The sequence below is a fragment of the Sapajus apella genome, unplaced genomic scaffold, assembly GCF_009761245.1.
Source record: "Sapajus apella isolate SASKATOON/1434 unplaced genomic scaffold, GSC_monkey_1.0 scaffold31, whole genome shotgun sequence".
In the NCBI taxonomy this organism is placed as follows: Eukaryota; Metazoa; Chordata; class Mammalia; order Primates; family Cebidae; genus Sapajus; species Sapajus apella.
In genome coordinates this window covers 23,487,462-23,507,945 of record NW_022436971.1, presented here as the reverse complement: position 1 = coordinate 23,507,945, position 20,484 = coordinate 23,487,462, and the positions used below count along the sequence as shown (strand labels likewise).

Here is a 20,484-nt window from a genome sequence, read left to right as displayed (position 1 = left end):
TCCTTTCCTCCCTCTCCCCCCCCCCCCCATCCTTTCCTCCCTCTCCCCCCACCCCCCATCCTTTCCTCCCTCTCTCCCCACCCCCCTTTCCTCCCTCTCCCCCACCCCCCATCCTTTCCTCCCTCTCCCCCAACCCCCGTCCTTTCCTCCCTCTCCCCCCACCCCCCATCCTTTCCTCCCTCTCCCCTCCCCCTCTTCTCCCTCCCCTCCCCTTTCTTCCCCTTTTCTTTCCTTCCCTTCCTTCTTTTCTCTCTTTCTTTTTTCTTGCAAGCAATATGTTAAAGCAGCAGGCCTCACCTGCTTCTGGACTGCCTACTTCATAATCTAAAACTTAGAGAGACGAAAGGCAGCGGCCGTCTTACAGCTTAGCTTATTTTTTGATAGATGCAGGACTGCTTCCCATACTGGGAGACTTCCTTTAAATCGGTCTTTCAGAATATTCTTGTCCTTACCTTTGCATTTGCTGTTGGTACACCTAAGCATGACTTAAACATGTATTGCGTGTAGCGGATTCACCTTTGCGTGGACAATATATTCATAAGGGCCTTTTTCTTGACCAAAACTTGAAGTTGAGCTCCTCTGAGTCCTTCACTAGAATGCACCTGACCTTGGCTTCCCTCTCTGTCCTTGTAGGATCCAGCGTGAGCAAGAATCCTTCTAAGTCAGTTTAAGAAAAATTCCCCACTGACCCCAACCTTGGTACAACTCCTCGGTTGTAAATTCCCACCTGGCCTCATTAGCATCGGAGTTGAGCCCAGTGGATAGAAAAGCATCCTCAGGGTCTTTGGATATCCTTCCACCCTGGCCGGCTGTCAGCAGTGACCCCATCAAGTCCATTTGGCCAGAAATCCCTTCTCCTGGATGCTTCCCGTGGGGACTTTTCTATCCACTGACCCCAACCTTGGTACAACTCCTCTGTTATAAATTCCCACCTGGCCTCATTAGCGTCGGAGTTGAGCCCAGTCTCCCCACAGCCCTTGCCACGCCCACTCCCCCGCGAATAGTCCTCATGTACCATCTTTAACAACTGGCAAACTTGTTCTCTAATAGTTCCACCATTTCTTTCAATTCTCAGCTAAACAGTGCCTGTCCTAAATCCATGTTCATTCAGTATTTACTGAATGTCAAGTAGGATAGAGAGTTTGTTATCTCACAGGACCAAGTCTCTGTATTATGTTTTAGACACTACCCTCTCCTTGGGAGTGACAGTGCCTAGACTTTGTGACATAAGCACTTCTGCAGCTCTGAGCTCTACTGACGCCTGCTGGGGATAACTGTACATGCTGAGGCCTGCTTAGAATACCTGCAGCTCTGGGTCCACTCTAAAGATTTAAAAGACCAACTCTCATGGCATTGGAATGCGTGTCTCCTGATGGCTGCTCTCAGGGATCTATAGCAGATACTGTTTTATTTCCTTTACTCTTCCAATTTAGGAAGAAGCGCTGCTGGGTGACTAGGACTGTTTCTCAGCGGGGCCCCGTGCACTGCACGTGAGATGTCCTGAGAGGAGCCGGTGGCCCTGGAAATGGAGGGGTTGCTTTCTAAGTGAAGCTCCAATGAAGACGCCACTGCTTTCTGGTGCTAAGGGGCTTTAGATCCTGAATTTTGCCCGTGGTGTCAAACTGGGCAAGTCTTGGCGCCTGCAGCGAGCGCCATTCCTGTCATTTCGGTGAGAAACAGCGCTTTGGAGAGAGAAGCAGCATCTCCACTTACCTCCTATGAGAAGCGTAATTGCCGGTGATATGTCCCGAGCCGTCGCAGCCAGGCGTGGGGCACCTGCAATACAAAGTGCAAACTGTGTTAACATGGAAAGAAAGAAAATTCCCTGAACAAGTAACTTTTTTTTAATCCCAAAAGCAAACTAACTCTGTTGCTTAACCGCCTACTTGAGAGAGGCAGAGTGGAGCGGGGAGCTCCCTGGTGGAGCTGGAAGTCGCCGTGGCCACACACCCCTTCCAGAGCCCCGGGGAGCTTCGCGACGGCTCAGTGCCCCACAGTCCCCGGAGCAGACCCGCGCTTTGGTCCCTAGCTGCTCGCTCTAGAATCCATATTCCCTCCAAATAACCCGCCTTTTCTCCCCTCGTTCTCAGGGCTGGCGACCACAGGGCTTGTGGCTACACCAGCCCACACACGAAGCCAGGTTCACACATGAAGAGGCGTGCACCAAGGTCTGAGGAATGGTCTTAGTCTGAACTCAGACCCCAGCACTACAAAGGTGCCCCTTGTATGGACTGGCCAGGGCTGTGGCCAGCCTGAGTGGCCCCAGGGAGCAGTGAGGGCAGCAACCTGCGTCTGGGCCATGGGAATTCAGGCCAGCAGTCTCAGATGACTGCTGTGCTCTCAGGTAGGTTTGATATACCTTGAAATAGTTTCTACTCTTGACTGACATGAGTAGAACATAGATCAGTTTAGATCCACCAGGTCAGCCTGTGGAGAGGCCCTGAGCAGCACATGCACTCATCTGCTGAAGCCTGTCTAGGTGACCCCACCCTGTTTCTTATTTAGGTCTTGCCATTTCCCTAATCAGACAATTTTTTATAAAAAGAGCTTTATAATTATATTGCCCTCCATATAACTTCTTAACTAGGCTGCCTCCAGAATAAGACAGCACTGCAAACACATTTTCACTCTGAGCTGTTTCAGGTGCATTTGCACCCACCATGAATGTAAAAATTAAGAAAAAAAATCCTCCTTATTTCTATTACATTTGTATCTCTCCAAAAATGACAAGGATAAAGCAACTTAGTGCACAATATTACCCCTAGTAGGAAGAATCAGCGCACACTCCACGCCACGTCCCGCCTCAGCGAGCACCTGAATTCTTGTCCAGATCAAGAATCACAGTTTAAAAACATTTACTGCATGTCTCCTGCTCCTAGATTTCAATTTGCTTTCCACTCAGACAGCCACTGTGGATATTGGGGGCTGAGGCCAGGACAGCAAAGCATTTGCTTATAGGCAGGCTTTCTCGAGATCAGAGAATGTCGGGGATGAGGGTGGAAATACATGAAGCTGGTCTGATTTTAAGTGTATCAATGTCATATTTTGACACTTCAATGTGTAAACGGTTTTCAGTATTCTCCTTTAGTCCTAAGAAAGGGAACAGAACCCTAGATCTCAGGGTATAGAAGTTGATGTTTTCCATATTATATTAGAGGAGAAGTCTAATTTACGACCTGCTCCCAGGGAGAATGAGAAGGTCCCGAGTGAAGAGGACTGGGGAGCTCTTCGGGGTGCGCCTTTCACCGCCCTTTAGCCTAAGGGGGATTGGGGTCTTTAAAAGAGGGATCTGAGGCAGAACAGTGGTGAGGGACTTCCAATAGTCTCTGAATATCATGAGCAACAACTCCAAATCCAATTGTTAGACCTGATTTTTGTTAAAGTGACAGCTGTTTACACACATTTAAAGTTTGATCATAAGACTATTCAGTCAGTTGCTAAGTAAATACTGTCCAAAAAAATAAATTAAAAACTGAACCTAACTAGCTGATTTTTCAAATGACACCTTATGTGGGTAAACCCCAAACCCGTACACTCACATATGGAAGCATATTTGAAAGCAACAAAAATCATTCTATCCAGGAGAAGCTAATCTTGGTGCCAGCATCTGTATTAAAAATGTATCATGAAACACATTTTTCCTACCAGCCACTCATATATACTTAGTATTGCTCTTTGATTGAGAAAAAGATTCTTAAACTTTCTAAATCAAGTACATAGTGAACATTTATTTAAAATGTACTCATTTTAATATGGCTAAACATTTTTGAGATGTTCTTTTTTGTTGGGGCAGGAGGAAGTTGATTCTTCCACTCAAATTTAAAGTGAGGTATTATAGCCAAATAACTGAGGGAAAATCATGTCACTACCTATGCAAGTTTTTGTGCTCGTTTTTACATGTTTAAATGTCATTTACGAATGTATAATCCATTGTTTGATAAGAAGATAGGTGTTTTAACCAGTGCCTGTGGTAACTTAATGTCCTGTCAAATACTTTCATGGCTTGGTTTATATGTCCTTCTTGTTATAGAAGAATATGCCTTTTTAAAAAACCTAATTAATAACACTTTCCCAATTTGCATCTTGCAAAGCTGAAGAACACTGGATTAATAATATTTTGGGAGGGTAGGGTAAAATAACTGATGACTCTTGCTGCGTTTCCAGGGCGAGATGGGTGAAGAACCAGATCTACTTTCAAAACATTAGGTTTCAGTAGAAACACAACGCACAGCTGCTAGTTTTGGGGGTGGGGAGACATTGTGTGGGTTTCATTTTGTTTAATTTATTGATTAGTCTTTAAAGAAGGGCCTTTTTTGTTTTGAGATTACTGGACCATCATTAAGTGTGCACTGTGAAGAGATTAATGATACCTATGGAGGGCTCCACGAAAGGTCACTAAATAAATATCACTCAGGTTCAGACTGCAAGCACAAGTGCACCTGTGCCACGAGACTAGCTGTGAATGGCAGGCGTGGTGCTGAAGTCCACACCCACGGAATTAGACGGGTGCTATGCTCTTAATTTTAAAATAAAACTAGTTTCAGTTAAAGTTTTAAAAAATGTCCCTTTTCATCATGAAACTAAAACTATATTGATTTAGCTCATTTTTAGAGCTTTCACTCTATTGAAAAAGAAAAAAGAAATCACAGGAAAGAGGCCTTTGTCTCAAAAGGTTTGTTTTCATTTCCAGGGTTTCGTGTTGGGCAGGTGGGGTGCACATCCCAGGGGTGCCACCTGCTGGCCGCGTGAAGGAATGGGGGAACCGTTTGACCGGGCAGCGTTCCCCATCCTTCGGGGCCTGATGCCCTCTCCTCCTGGTGAGACGCCTCTCTGCCCTCCTGCCTGCACAGGCTCCTGTGAACCCAGAGTCCAGGCTGCCCTCAGCCTCCTCAATCCCCATCACCAGCGTCCACAGCAGAGACATGCTAGAAACACTGGCTGTGTCTCCCTGAAAGAACCAGCCCCTGGTTTTCTGGGCAGTAATTCAGCCTTTCCATCTTTAGGTGGTGCTTCTAGACCACACGAGGCAGCCCGGAATGGTTTTTCAACGATTCCTCCTTCTAACTGTTCTTGGTATCCATTATTATGTTACTGAACATACAGATTTCCTAGCTTTAAGAGATCTCAACATTCAAAACATCAACGTTCTGAAGTGGATGGCTGGGGAAGTGGCTGCTCATCTAACAAAAGAGTCGGCTCCAGGGTCCTCGACAATGGGAGTGGTGTGAATCCATTTGCAAACATGCCATGCGCATGTGCCCATGCAGGAGCATGCCTTTTCCACGAAGGCAAGTGCGTGTGGGACCAGCAGCATCCCCCTCGGACGGAGTCAGACGCAGCTCATGCTGCACAGCCTGGGTTTGCAAACGGTAGAAGAGACTGACTGGGTTTCCATGGAAATGGCCTCTCAGCTCCCTTTCAGGGAGGCTCCCGCTCTCGGGCGAGAGAGCTCAGGCTGCTGGGGAGCAGAGTGGGGTCAGAACGAATGCCAGTCACCTAGCGCCCCGCCTGCCTTCCTGACGGTTACCACCAACAATAGCAACACTGCTTTTTTAAGTTCCTGTGGATGGTTAAGGGTGTAAAGTTGCATTAAATAAAATGCTTGGTTATATATATATCCTTTTGTATTCCAAAGATACTATTGGTAAAAACAATTGGAGAAAGAAAATGATGAACAAATAATCTCAAAACCCACACGAGCCATCCCATGGATATTTTCAAGACAAAAATATTCCTGATTTTGCTTCATCTCTGGGTTTGCCTGAGATTAAGAATTTAAGAGAAAAAAGAATTCGAGAGAAAATAACTTTTGGTTGTACATATTACTATCTGGTTGAAAAATCTGTCTTGTATAGACATTTAAGAATGGTGATGGCCACATCATAATAAAATATTTTAAACAGTATTTACATTAGAGCTGACATGCACAAGTCGGGCAAATTCTAAAAAACAAAACAAAACAAAAACACCCAAGCAACCACAAGAAAACATAGAGTAAAAGAGACACTCCTAAGCATGTGAAAGTCTGACTTTCGGGCAGGTGCCCTTCTCAGGTAGAAACAGCTGCTCTTGTTGATCTGAGGCATCCGGGGCCTGGACCTGACCCCTGTCCCCTTTGTGTTCCTGGCCTTGTCTTTTCTATTCGCTGCCAGAGAAACCACCTCCGTGGGCCCATGTAAGAAGCGGCACTGACCACATGTCCATGGGGTTGTAAGATGTGTCCCCTAGCATAAAAGAAGAGCTCCATATCTAGGCATTGAAATACATCATCATCACAGAACATCATGGCGTTTTCCACTGGTGCACATCACACAGCTGGGATGCCCACCAACTGGCTTTTCAGATGGCCTCTGATGTGTGCTTCCCAGGACATAAACCCATTGCTGTGCTGATTCCTTCCCATTTACAAAGCCACAGCCTGAGGCAGGTGGTGGACATGGAACAGTGACGTCTACCTACCGAAGCTGCATTGTGGCCCAGTTATTCACAGGGATGTCCCGAAAGTGCTCCCTCTAGAGTCTATCATCCCATCCTCTCACTTTCAAAAGGAAATCGTATGGAAATTAAATAAATCTTGCAGTTCTATTTAGCAAGGCATTTAAAGCCGGACGTGCTCTTCAGGATAGGGCTGCCTCTAGTTAAAGGAATGCTCACAGTAAAGCTCATTTTACTGCCTGTTGGGGGCTGGCATTGAGGACCTCGCTTTACATGAATGTTACTAGAAAACCAGGCAGAGACTCCTGGAGATGGAGGCCAGGACAGAGTACACACCACTGACACTGATTGTCCACGGCTCAGGACAAGCTGCCACGTGATTTTGCTGGACATGTGTTGAACGCCCGGAGTCAGGGAGGACAACCTCCTGCCATCGCCTGCAGAGCAGGCACCCTCGGAGGCTGAGAGCCCAGAGCCCTGGGAGGCAGGGCCTGGGAATCCTCCCAGCCCAACTCAGCATCTCACAGGGGCAGGCCTGCAGGGGAGACCCAGCCGGTCCACCACCATCCATCTCCCAAATCAGTCTAAAGCGAGGACTATCCAGAAGAGACACACATCTCTCATCTTGATGGCTAATGACTTACTTTTTTATTTAAAAAAAAAAAAAAAACAGTCTTGTAAATGAAGGCTGAAAGGCCTACCAGCACGTTTCAGCTCTGTCTGGATTAATGATCTCTGAGGCTGCCCTCATCTAATTGAGTCAGTCCTCAAAGGCTGCCCTGATTTTGAGCTCAGCAGCTAAAATATACAGAAAAACATTGAACATTTGGGATAATTATGTAAATGTCAGATGATAGACTTTGAGTTCTTTTCAGAATTTCTCAGAGAGCCCCTTTCACAGCATCTTTTTCATTCCTTTGTTTCATGGGGACTTAATTAGTAAAATACAAAATATGAAAAATAGATTTTTCTTTCTTCATCCCCCTAATTAAAGGAAAATAACAACAGATATAAAATTAGGCCTTACCTATACTAGAAAAACATATTTGTAAACTTGTTTTTTGCCTAAACAGATCTTGTCCTAAAAATATGTATTGATCTGAAGCATCAGAAACATGGTAAAAAAAAAATTATATATATCTGACAGAGTCTAACTCTGTTCTGCAGGCTGGAGTGCAGTGGTGTGATCTTGGCTCACTGCAACCTCCTCCTCCCCAGTTCAAGTGATTCTCCTGCCTCAGCCTCCTGAGCTGCTGGGATTACAGGCATGGGCCACCATGCCCAATTAATATTTTCTATTTTTGTAGAGACAGGGGCTTTGCCTTATGGGCCAGGCTGGTCTGGAACTCCTGTCCTCAAGTTCTCTGCCGTCTTGGATGCCTAAAGTGCTGGGATTACAGGAGAGAGCCACCATGCCCAGCCTCAATATTTTAATTTTGATTCTTCTTATCATATAAATGGGAAACAATAAACAAATGTAGAGAAAGGCAAAATAAAAATATTTCAAATGGGAAGAAAAGGCTCAATACTTATTCTTAGGCTGCACTGCTGCAACTTCCTTTCCAAACAGAAAGAGACCAGGCTACTTATGGGCAAGCAGTTCGTGATTGATCCTCTGTATCCGACTGCTCCACATCCTCAGATTCAGCCAATGGAAGATCAAAAATATTCAGAGAAAAATGATAAAAACAATAATAAAAATAATACAAATTTTAAAAATACACTATAACAACTCCATAAACAGCATTTACTTTGTATTACAAATTATGTGTAATCCAGAGAAAGTTAAAATACATGAGAGGATGTTTGCAGGCTCTATGTGGACAGTCCTGCTCGTATCACGGACTGGTGCACCCTTGGATTTGGTATCCTCGGTGGGTCCTGGGACCAGTCCCCCGGGGATGCTGGCAAACAACTATCCTATGTCACTTCTGGCCAGTTTCTTAAAGAGATTACTTAAAACTCAAGGAAAGGCAAATCCTGTAAACCACTTTTCAATCTGTAAGATGCTCATTGTTTGCGCTTTCTCCCACGCTAATCAGCGGTGCAGGGGCCTGCATGGGGCTTCGATATTTTCCAAGCCAGCCTCTGGGGTGCAGTCTCTGCTGCCTCCCCCATAGGCACCTCAGCCTCCCTGCTTTGCGCCCTCTCCAAATTCCCTTTCCTTCCTTTCCCAAGGCCTCTCATTAAGGGGTGAGGCAGGCGTGCCTGCTACTTAGAAATACCAGATAACACAAGAGTGCTGTGCACACACCCTGACGCCCTGGGGTAGGCGACCTTCTCACTAAGCTTCCGTCACTCTGGGTCGCCCGGGAGGCTTTTCCCCTGAGATTCTTAGAGGGTCTCCCGTTCTGCTTGGTTTCCTGAAATTCAGGTGAGGGGTTTTCACAACGTGGTGTCTAGGATATTGCAGGGTTAGGAAAACCTACACATTTCAAAATGTGAAGTAGACTAGTCTATATTAGCGGCATTTAGGTGGAAGGCTTGCTTTCTGATGTATGTCACCTGTAAACACAAAACACCTTTTTTTCTTTTGGTTCCCAGCACTTTTTAAGTCACACTTGAAAATGACAACAACAAATAAATGGAAAAGAATTTTAAAAGCACCCTTACCCTACTTTAAAAAAAATTTCTTTTTGCTGATTCAGATAAGATTTTGGAACTGGCTAGCCCCAGGTCGCTGTGAACGTGCAAAGATCATCGTGCGAGTGAGACTCAGAAGTTCTGGTTGTGCAGCCTTGTGGCTGAGAGTGCCCAAGAACCATGAGCTCGTGGCAGGCAACATAGCAATTTGGAGGGTGAAGAAGCATTGCCAGTTCCATGATGCCCAATACCTGTGCTAACCAGAACATACCCCACTCTAGAGTTCATCTGGACGACATGCCGATGGTACCCGCTGATCAGCAGGAATATTGGCCAGTGGATTCACACCGTGACTCACGGCTCCAGGCCCTGCATCAGCACTGGGTCAGCCTCTCACCTGTGCCAGTCCCATCCAGCTGCCCGGCCCCCGGCCCTGGTGCCCCGGTGTCCCGGAGGACGCTCGCGTGCCACCCCAGCGTTGGGGACAGTGCACTGGATGAGAGGGGCTGTGAGAAGGCGGACCTGGGCAGCACTGCTGATGGTCTGGTCCTGCTCCCGGCTCCCGGGCTTGTGTTCTGGGGACTCTCTCGCTGCAGTTGGGCTGTTCGGGGAGCACCCAGGGCCACCATGGCAGCTTCACCGCCCATGCTGCATGCACTGTGTGTGTTTCCCGACCATGCAGCCTGGGAACCTCTGCTTGTCCCTTAGTGTCGATCATGCTGCCCCTGTTGCCAACACTGTGAACTGCGGCAGGGCCGCAAGGCGCCCAGGCACGTCCAGCGATCGGCTCCTGTCCAGTACGGCAGAACGTACCTAGCACATCCTGACGTCCCATTCACTTAACGGGGTGTGTCCATGGGAACTGCTGCCAGAGCACATGCACGTCCAGCAGCAGTGGAGCGGCTCAGCAAGAGGCTGGGGCAGCCGGAGCCAGTATTGGGGTTGGACTCGGAGGACCCATGCAAAAAAAAAATACAAAAGGTGACTGGTGCAGCTGACGCAAGGCAACAGAAACACCACCCCAGCCTCTCGCCCTCGCGTGGAAGCGCGAGTTTCATCCAGGGCCTGATGCATTCAACCACACGCTCAGGGTGCAGGCGGGGTCCCCGATTCCACATGCAAAGGGACCTCGCTCAGGGGCCTGGGGTCGCAAGAGACGTACTCACCTTGAGTTGACTACATTGAGCTCTAAGGCGGCTAATACCATTTATACGTAGTACAAACACATTTTAAAATACATTTTATGCAGGTTATTGCAGGGAACCCCTTTCTGGTGGTGAGATCCGGGTTGAGACGTGTAAGCTGAGGATCTCTCCCTTACTCTCAACACAGCCATTATTAGAGGGTCTGGAGATGCTTCACAAATGGTCCTTTGTCCTTCTCATTCTCAGAGGCAAGGACTGTTTGTCCCTTAGGGTAAGAAACCCCATGAGGAATGAGGAGTCACTCATCCTGGAGGGTTAGTGGTTGGGGGCTGGGAGGGGTTCTTTGCAAGGGCTACTGCCTTGATGACACCAACTTTCCAACACCAAGAACCCATTGGATCGCCTGTGAGATAGAGACGGATGATCGACCCCCACCACGGCGACCATGCTCATGGCTAGCACCACCACGGCTCACCGCAGACACACACGCGCACACAGGCTCACTCCGGCCCCAGAGGGCACAGAGGGAAGCGGCAACAGTGGCCAAAAACCCAACACAGCTCAGGCATTGTTTTTCAAATCTGAGGACACTGAGGCCCTGAAGAACTGAGAGACCCATTCTGTGGGGTCAGACACAGACTTGGGTGTTGGCCTGGAGGGTCCTGAGCGCAGCCACTTCTCCACTGCTGGCCCTTGCAGGGGACCGTCATTTCCTACCTCCCTGCGGGAGGGTTTAGGCTCCTTTTCAGTTACAGGAGGAGGTTCAGAGAATTTAAAAGCAGGTCAGTTTCCAGAAGCTGGTAGACTTCAGCTGCCTTAGGAAAGTCAGGTCTTCCAGGACAGAAGACAGGGAAGACTTCTAGAGCCGCCTAGACGGGGTTGGGGGGGAGGTGCACGTGCGTTCCTCTTTAGCTGAAATGTTGACCCTAATCTTTAACATTCCTATTATTTTTGTGCTTTCTATTCTTTCTTGTTTGTCTGGCTGTGGCTCTTTCATCTGTGTAGCCCTTGTCTCACAGGGAGAACGTTTTTATTCTAATCGGGGTTGGGGGCTGTTCGAGGCTGTGCTGTGCCTACAGTCCCCGCAGTCCTGGAATTCGCTGAGGTTCTTCACACTCAGGGTCATGTGGTATTTTCTCTCTCTTCCTCCCAAATTCTGCCTCATGCCCCATCCTCTTGTTTATAAGTATGATTTTAAAACTGTTTTGAGGTTTCTCTTCTTTCGGCCTCTTATTTAAAAAAAAAGAACATATTCTTCTTTCTACCATGGAATCTGCCTTTCCCCTCATTTCAAACCTTGTTTTATTTGTCAAATTTACAATTTATTTCACAGATTTAATTTTTCGAGAGGTTTTAAAAAATAGATAATCAAATAAATCTTTTTTTTTTTTTTTTTTTTTTTTAAAGATGGGATTTCACCATGATGGCCAGGCTGGTCTTGAACACGTGACCTCAGGTGATCCACCCACCTAGGCCTCCCAAAGTGCTAGGATTACAGGTGTGAGCCACAGCGCCTGGCCCAAAAAGATCTTTAATTTGCAGACAAGGAAAGAGATCTAAAGAGTTAAGTACCTTTAAGGTCAACAAGGAGCAACACAGCTGAGATGACAGGAAATGTCTCTTACCTTCTGGTGGGTTTTACTGGACTAAACTCTCTTACATGAACCCTCATTATCAATAATGCCCCCCCAAATCTAGAATCTGTGGTGTGATCTATGGGGTGGGTTCATTTGTTTTAAAGCTCAAAGGCTCATTCCTTCCTCTCTTTGTGCTTTTTATTGAGCAGGTCTCATGGACTTTCCAGGTGGTACAAAATTGAGAAGATTGAAGAAGATTCAAGGAAAGAAAATAAAACATATCTAGACTTCTATGCCAGGAAGTAGCCATCCACACGCAATTGCTAAAAATGCCACTGTCCTCTGGTTCTCATGTCTTCCCTCTGGTTACGAACAGAGCCAAGGAGGGCAGAGAGAAAGGTTGGTGCACCTGCAGCCAGCGTGGCAGGGATGTGGCCGGCCCATGTTCCGGCTCTGGAATCAGGGAGGTATGTTCCCCGGGGGAAAGATGAGAATCGGCCGAATGGACAGGGAGGGGAATCAAGAAGGAGAGAGGTGAGAGGGGAAGACTGGAGGAGAAGGAGGGAGGAGGAGGAGAGGAGAAGCTGCTGCAGGTGCCTTACGATACACCTCAGACCCTGGAGACTGTCCAACAGGAGCCTCACAGCAGTGGGGTGACCCAGGAGGCCAGGGACGGCGGGCAGGCCCAGAGAGACATGGGGTCTGCTCTAGGAATGGTAATGTGTCCAGATGCGACATGCTGGGCGCCCCATGGAGACGGTGCTAGCTTTGGGGCTCAATCCCTGCTCTGCCTCTTGGAGAGAAAAGCAAGGCCTGCTTCCTTGAGACTCTGGACTTGCTATTGGGTGCCTTAACCAAAGATCACTAACTTAGGACAGCTGAGTGTGAGTGTGCCGATTTCACGGATCCCGTGGCCTTTGGGACGATAAGGGAGGGTGTCACTGGCAAGCCCAGCCCACGCCGGCCACCTGCGGGAGTGGCACAGGTTAGCTGCCGGCTGGAACATGTTTCAACAGCAAGTCAGGGGAGATCGGCTGGATGAAAGCAGCAAAGATGTGCCCACAGAACAAAACAGCGAGACAAGGCGGAGCGCCCAAGGGTGAGAAGACTGAGCTCAGATGTGTGTGGGGTTCCCACCTCCGTCCCCGCAGACTTCCTTTTCACTCGGTGCGGTCGCCATGCGAGAGCCGCTAGCCCAGGACTGCCCGCTCCGGCCAGCAGACTCCCGGAAGGATGGAGACGGCGTGAGCCGACTGTGTTCCCACAGAGGCAGCCACGGCGGAAGGACTTGAACCAAGTCACTTGAGAGACAAAAACAAAAAGTGGGGGGCATTTGGGGATATTTGGAGGGATGTTTAGCTCAGAGAAGAAGACTCAAGGGAAGCAAAAAGTGAGCTGGTCGGTCAAACGCTCTGAGGCAGAAGGAGATCGTGTTCTGAAATTCATGAACGTCTGGGGACTCCCTTTCCAGAAGAGGCTGTGACCCTCCGGCCACTCTGGGACAGCTGAGACGTGCGGGGGCGTCACACGGTGGCCGGATGGGCACCTGCCACTGGACTTCAGAGCCCCAGGGCTGCAGCTGCAGGTTTTCTCCACAGCCTAACATGGCCTGGGGGGATGGCGGGGGGACGGCGAGGGCCAGGCCTTCCCTCTGGGAAATAAAGATGACTTTTCAGGACTCCCAGGAGGCTTCCTCGCCATGGACACGTCCACGCTGCAGCAGGCCCTCCACAGTCTTTCTGCCCCTCCCTACCAGCTCCGGCCTTCCCAGCTTCAGTCCCGGCCCCGTCTGCCCCATGGCCTCCTATTCACCACTGGGCCCGCATAAGGTTTCCCGGCCCCTCCCCTGGGGAGACCTGGCCCTGTCCTCCTCCAGTCACTGTCCCCAGGCTGCGCTCCTACTTTGCCCCTGCACAGGGCTGTCTCTGTGTTCAGGCGTCTCCTTTACTCAGGGTCTGGGAGGGCAGGGCTGAGCCCTGATGGGTGGCACACCTGAAGCTGGCCCTCAGTGTCTCCCAGGGAGGCATGGGAGGTCCATGTCTCCTGCTTGAAGCCCCCATGGCAGCCACTTCGGGGCAGCCTTCATGCTCTGCAGGTTGTGAGGAGCCAGCCACACTCCAGGCGGGCAGGGTTGGGGAAGGACGGTGGCTGCAGCAGGAGGGGCTGGCCTGCTCCGAGGGTCTTTCCTGTCTCTCAGCTGCGAGCTGGGGCTCAGCCGGGCTTAGCCGTGCCCCACTGCTGAGCTTCCACTCTGTCTACACTACTGCTGCTCCTGTCAGCAGGCTTCTGCCAGTGGCTGCTGCTCCACTGGCCCCAGGGTGCTGTCCCCACCAGGGGCTCTTGTGGGAGGCAGCAGGGAAGGGCGCCTGCCTGTCTGTGTGCTAACCCGCCAGGCTACTGCAAATGCCCTGGGCTATGGGCTCCCTGGGTGTCTGTGTGGGGACCTGGGCTGGGGGCTGGAGGACCCAGTGCCTACTTGGAGGAAGGTGCAGGCAAAGGTGGGACCTGCCCTGGAGTGAGAGGGGGCTGGCGGGGCTGAGGAAAGCCCTTCCCACCCAGCTGCATGCACACCCGGCCAGCAGCCCAGCTCCTGCCGCCCTGCAGGGTTCCTGTGTGCTTTGAGGCTGGGGCACTCAGGTGTGTGGCCAAAGAGCTCCGGGTCAGCAGTCCCTGAGCCAGACAGGGTTTGCCCCGAGGGTCTGCCATTCCCTCGCAAGGCAGCTGCCTTCAGAACAAGCCCCTGAACCTTTCGGAACCTCAGTTTTTGCATCTGTAAATAGGAAACACCATGCCACCCGCATGGTTAGCATCCTTGTCAGGACTAAAGACCTAAATACGGCACAGAGGATTTTAGCTCCCCCTTCTGTTTAATAAGCAGCCAGGCCAGGTTACAGAGGTCCCAGGTCCCCTGGAGGCTGGCGGCCTTCTCCTGCATGGTGGCCCAGGTGACCACGTGGGGATGGGCGGACTTTCACAGGGTTAGCGAGACCACTGAGCGCTGTAGGGGTGGGTAAGGAGAGCCAGCGCGTGGAAGCTGCTCAGTACACAGGCGCGTGGTAGGCTCCACGACCCACGGGAAGAGCCAGGACAGCTGTGTGCGTACCAGCGGCTCCCCACACCCTGCACGCCCACTCGCTCTTCCCATCAGTCCCCCGAGCAAGAGGTGACAGCTGCCATCCCTGCTGCAGATGAAATAGACCCGGGCCTTTGGAAGTTTACCCACGGCGAGTAGTAGGCTTTGAACCCAAGCTGTCCCACCTCCGAGGCACTGGGTTCAGCCTCGGAGCTCCAGTGTCTAAGGGCCGCCTGCCAGAATGAGAACTCTGCAGCAGGTGCGGACCGAAAGGTGTGAAGGCAGCTGCCTGCGATGGAGCAGCTCGGAGTACGTGTCCCCATCCAGAGACGCCCGGAGGTGCCTTTCAGGGAGAAGGATGGCCCAGGTGGAAGCAGGCCGGTCAAGCCGAGGTGGGGACCGCCGCCAAAGGGATCTTTTTTATAAATAAGGAAGATCACTTACAACAGAGGTGAGAGCTAGGGAGAGTCAAGACAATGGCTGTTGTGAGTGGACAAAGGATGACCGCTCCGCAGACACCTCCAGCCCCGGCACCTGCGGCCCCCAGCTTCCACAGGTGCAGATGATGATGGCCTCACAAAGCAAGAGACAGAGGCAGACGGAGACAGAGAGAAAGAGAGGCAGCAGGGGGTGGGGGGAAGAGAGAGAGGGAGGTGGCAGAGGCAGAGAGAGAGAGGGGAGAGAGAGAGAGAGAGGCAGAGGGAGGGGGGGGGGGAGAGAGAGAAAGAGAGGGGGGGGGGAAGAGAGGGAGAGAGGAAGGGAGAAGGGGAGAGAGAGAGGCAGAGAGTGAAGCAGGCAGACAGAGAAGGATAGGAGAGAGAGAGAGAGGCAGGCGAGGACAGAGAGGTTGGGGGAAGAGAGGGAGGGAGAGAGACAGCGTCTTGCTCACAGCAGGCACAGAGCCGAGCAGCACACACACGGGAAGCAGCGTTATACCGGGAAGTCACTGAGAGGAGAGAGGGTGTGGGGTGACGTGCCTCCCACGGAGCCGTGGGGAAAGGTGTGGATGAAGGTGGGCCTTGCTGGGCAGTGGAACCGAGAGGGCGCACACAGCACTCAGGCTCTGAGCATCTTGCAGATACCCTGCTGTCTTGGCTCTCACCCGTGCCCTGCTGGCATTTCCCCCTGCCTATCCCACGACTCGTCCCTGGAGGTTGGGTTCAGATGTCTGGCAGGGTTTCCTGCACTACTAATCACCAACTTGAGTCCAAAGTCCTCCTCTTCAGTCTCAAGGGTATTTCTTGCCTCTGGCTGGGAGAGGAAGCTCATCTGTCAGAGGGAGGATTAGGAGGACGTCAAAGTCAGTGAATGGCACATGCCAAGAGTAGCCCTGGCAGCCACATCCACAGGTTTTGGGGGGCAGGGGGACCTGGGGACATTCCCTGGCTCTCCTCCAGAGAGGACGGAGGGTGCATATGGCTCCGTCTGCGACTCCCACTCATGGCAGTCGTCTGGTGATTAAATATAGATGCGCTCATTAATGCAAATACGCAGATGAGGGCCATTGTTAACACACCAGCTTCATTCCATGAGTGATTCTCCATTCATTTCTGTCCCCAATACTGTTCCAAGTAAAAGAACATTTTGTGGCCGGGAGAGGGGCAGGGCCTGCTGCCTGTGGCAAAGTTAAATATTATAAATATCTATATTTTCTACACCTTCAATGGGAAGCAACTTCGGCTCTGTTTTTTCTTTCTTTTTCTTTTTTTTTTTTTGGGGGATGGAGTCTCACTGTGTCGCCGGGCTGTAGTGCAGTGGTGTGATCTCGGCTCACTGCAACCTCCACCTCTCGGGTTGAAGAGATTCTCCTGCCTCAGCTTCCCAAGTAGGTGGGACTACAGGCACCCGCCACCACACCTGGCTAATTTTTATATTTTTAGTAGAGATGGGAGTTTACCATGTTGGCCAGGCTGGTCTCGAACTCCTGACCTCAGGTGATCCGCCCACCTTGGCTGCCCAAAGTGCTGGGATTACAGGCGTGAGCCACTGTCCCCAGCATTGGCTCTAATTTTTAAGAAAATCATTTAAAAATGTGTCTGTTTCAGAGTGTATTTTAATAGAAACTGCACTTGCATAATATCAAAAATGTGTTTCTTAGGCAAAGATTCTCCTTTAAAAGATGATCTGTTATGTAAGTTATAAAGAAAGAACAGGAATGATTTTCTAGAAGAGGAAGGAAGGAAGAAACCCTTGGTAATTGGGAAGGATCTTAGAGGATGAGAGGCTTGCAGGCATTTTTTATCTTCCTGTCTTAGCGCTGGCAAGGAGCAGGTCTCCAGAGCCCCATCCTCCCCGCCCGGAGGCAGGGCGGGCGTCACCAGCTGGGGGGGAAGGCTCTTTGAAGACTTAGGAAGGGAAGGGGGCCCCTTCCTTGGCCACCCTCTCTGTGCCCCCCCCTTCTCTGGCACTCAGGGCCCTGCCCTGGGGCGGAGAGGCAGAGGGGATGCAGGCAAGCGTTGCTATGGAGATGTGGTTGCTAGGCTCCCTCCCCCTTCCTCCTCCCTCCTCCTCCCTGTGGTGCAGGCTGGTTCTATCCTGTGCAGGAAACCTGAGTGCCAGGATCAGCTCCTTGGCTGCAGTGGCACTGCCAGGCACTGAGGAGGGAGGGGAGATGACCTACGGTGTGGGGGCCACGGAGGTGGGCTCCTGGGGCGGGGGAGGGCCTCTCAGCGAGGATTTGGGTTCAGCTTAACCAGCCCTCAGCCGGGAGAAGGATGTGCAGCCCAGGAGCCTTCAGAACACACACCAGCTGTCGCTGAGCTTCCACAGGCCATGGTGCTAGAGCCTCAGCCAGGCTGCCTGCTGGCCACCAGCGGCCAGTCTGTGCCTCACCCACCCACATGCAGTCAGAATAGACATCAGAATCACATGTTAGCTGCAGTCCTCTTTCCCATGTGCCATTGTACCTTCTCCAGAGACAAAGTGTACAGCCTGGTGTTGGGCTGTGTTGTCGGACTGCTCTGCACGGTTCGTCTTAGAAACTGGTTCAGGGTCGATGGCGCAGCCAGTTGGGAAGGGCGCTGAGTTGGGGTCTCCTGAGACCTGGCACTCCCAGGAGGTAGGGAAGGGTGCTGAGTTGGGGTCTCCTGAGACCTGGCACTCCCAGCAGGTAGGGAAGGGCACTGAGTTGGGGTCTCCTGAGACCTGGCACTCCCAGCAGGTAGGGAAGGGCACTGAGTTGGGGTCTCCTGAGACCTGGCACTCCCAGCAGGTAGGGAAGGGCGCTGAGTTGGGGTCTCCTGAGACCTGGCACTCCCAGCCCGGTCCTCCCCAGTAGCCAGCCGCACTCCTTGGAGGCTCGTTCTCCTGTGCCATGGTCCCTGTGCGTGCAGGTGTGTGAGCCTGTGTGTGTGCCTGCTTGAGGTCAGTGCCACAGAGATAGGACTACACGCCCTACACGCTCCACAGGCTCAGAGACAACCAGAACGCCCTTGTTTCAGGGAAAGGCGTTTTGTTCTAAGACGGAACGAATGGTGATGAGGCAGGCAGTGCCTCACTCTGCCCTTTCTCTCTGTTCTGGTCTGTCGGAGGCAGTGATTACCTACAGCTGGCCAGACACAACACTGGCACTTAAAGGCTAAGTCATCTAAGTTAGTCCTCATCTGAGGCTTGGAGGGTGATTATTATCCTTATCCCAGTTTCAGAGAGAAAACGGCTGAGGCTGGAAGAAGACTAAGTACTGAGCACAGGCCTCGCAGCAAGTGGCAAGCCAGGAGCTCCCCAGGCTGTGTGGACCTGGGGCCAGTGTCTGCTCACCACACCACACAGATCTCCATTTCCATCCCAGGAAATAAGCTACTTACCTAGTAAGTGCTTTACATTCAAACGACATGAAAAACAAACAGCCTTCATCCGTTGCATTGAACAATTGATTATTCGCAAGGTTGATGAGCTATCAAGATGGTTTTTCAGAGCCAAGGAGTCAAACTCGGAGGGTGTTATCAGTCTCTACGTGTGCATGACGTCAGTTCTGACGGCAGGTCACGAAGACGCTGACTCTAGTAATGAGAATTTCTTCATTGAAACTATTTGTTGAAATCATTTCACGGTGCAGAGAAAGCTTGTTGCTTTGGCAGAAATCCAATGTGCACCCAAGCTGCACGGATTTGGGAAGTCATCAAGCTCTCTGTCCCGTGTGCTGACATGAAGCCATGGTCCAGGACTGTGAGCCTGCTTGGTGCTGGGGACGGGCCTTTCCCTGGCATTCCCCTTCCTCAGCTCCCTCCCTGTTCTGCCTGGCTATGGAAAGATCATGAATGACTGCCCCAGAGAGCAGCAGCCCAGAAGCTTCTCAAATGCACAGCAGGACAGGACAGGGTGGAGGTGGCCACCGAGGGCGGGTCTGCTGGCACCAGGAGCTTGAGGAAGTGGCCCAGTCTTGCCTCACTGGCCAGGCATCTCTTTCCAGATGCTGTTTTTGGGCCAAAGACCTCATTTGGAAAGAAAATGGAGGTGGATTTTCCTCTTATCCTGTAGGGAAGACCTGGCCAGGCAAGCCCATCGTGAACTCCGAATCAGGCTGCTCTAGGTAGAACTCCAAAAGGCACGGTTTACGTGGTCCATGTTTTCACCGAAAATGTTAATCCATAGCGTTTGCTACTCCAGTTATGGAAGACTGGGTTGAAATCATGCCTCTGCGAAAAAGCAGCTTGCAGTTTTAATGGAGATACAATGTTCATTTCTGACAGTTACCGCTGAAGGGCATCCGACGTGTGGAAGCGGCTGTAGTAGGTGGGGACCCGCCCTGCTGGCCACTGCCCGGCATTTGGTCTGTTTCTCACCGACCTTCTGATTTACCCGCCCTGCCCTAGGCTGGGGCTACGTGGAGGAACCGCTGGGCCTGAGAGCCTGTCTCATCCACGGCCCTTCCTCGTTTCGAGTCGCTAACACAGAAGTCATTATTCTGATGGACTGAAAATCAAGTGGCTTAAATGTCTAAATTAAAACCTCCAATCTCAGGCAACTAATTAACCCGTAAAGCTATGGAGGGGACTCTGGGAAGACTCTTCTCCAGACCTGGCTGGAAGCCCATGCTGCCGGGGAATTCCGGGAGGGCCCCTCCTGTCTCTGCTCCTCAGTTCCCTGACCTGGAGAACCAGGATGCCCATCCATGCCCTGCAGCCACAGGCCTCTGCAGAGAGCTGGGCAAAGCCTGCCCCTGTGGGACCTCATGTGAGTCCAGCGAAGCTGGAGGGCAGAGGGTATTGTTGCTTTTTCTAGATAAGAAAACTGAAGCTCAGAAAGTTTAATTGGCTTGCAGAAGCCCAGGTGGCTAGAGTGGTTAAGGGTCTGGATCAAGGGTCTCTGTGTCCTTGCCGTCATCCCACAGGGGAGATGCCGGGCCCAGCAGCCCCCCTACTCCCAGGCTGCCTCAGCCCTCAGCCTCTTCAGGGCCTGACGCAGTGAGAACGTGTTGAAAACATGCTGGTGTGGGTCAAATGATAACACAACATTCTGAACGAACTGAAGAGCTTGCAAGTATAAGATGCTGCTAGTCTGGATAAGAGAGCTCTAGATTTAAAGCAAAATTGTTAGCACTGACAGTAAGAGGTGGCCATCCAAGGCGAAGCTGAAACAGGCCACTGCTGAGACGTGAAATTCGGAAGCGCCACCCAGATTCTGGAGGAGGTGCATTGTATGAGTTGCATTATTTGTAGAGACGATGGAGCAC

The 20,484-nt window shown here is 51.0% G+C and overlaps 1 protein-coding gene across 23 annotated transcripts in view; it reads right to left on the bottom strand.

The window, feature by feature from the left end:
• MYT1L (myelin transcription factor 1 like) overlaps positions 1 to 20,484 on the bottom strand; it is a 525,406-nt gene that overhangs the window by 55,494 nt on the left and 449,428 nt on the right. For all 23 annotated transcript variants that reach the window (XM_032294258.1, XM_032294269.1, XM_032294279.1 and 20 more), the window contains one exon: positions 1,714 to 1,776. In XM_032294258.1, coding sequence (XP_032150149.1) covers positions 1,714 to 1,776 — 63 coding nt within the window. The remainder of the gene's footprint in view (positions 1 to 1,713; positions 1,777 to 20,484) is intronic.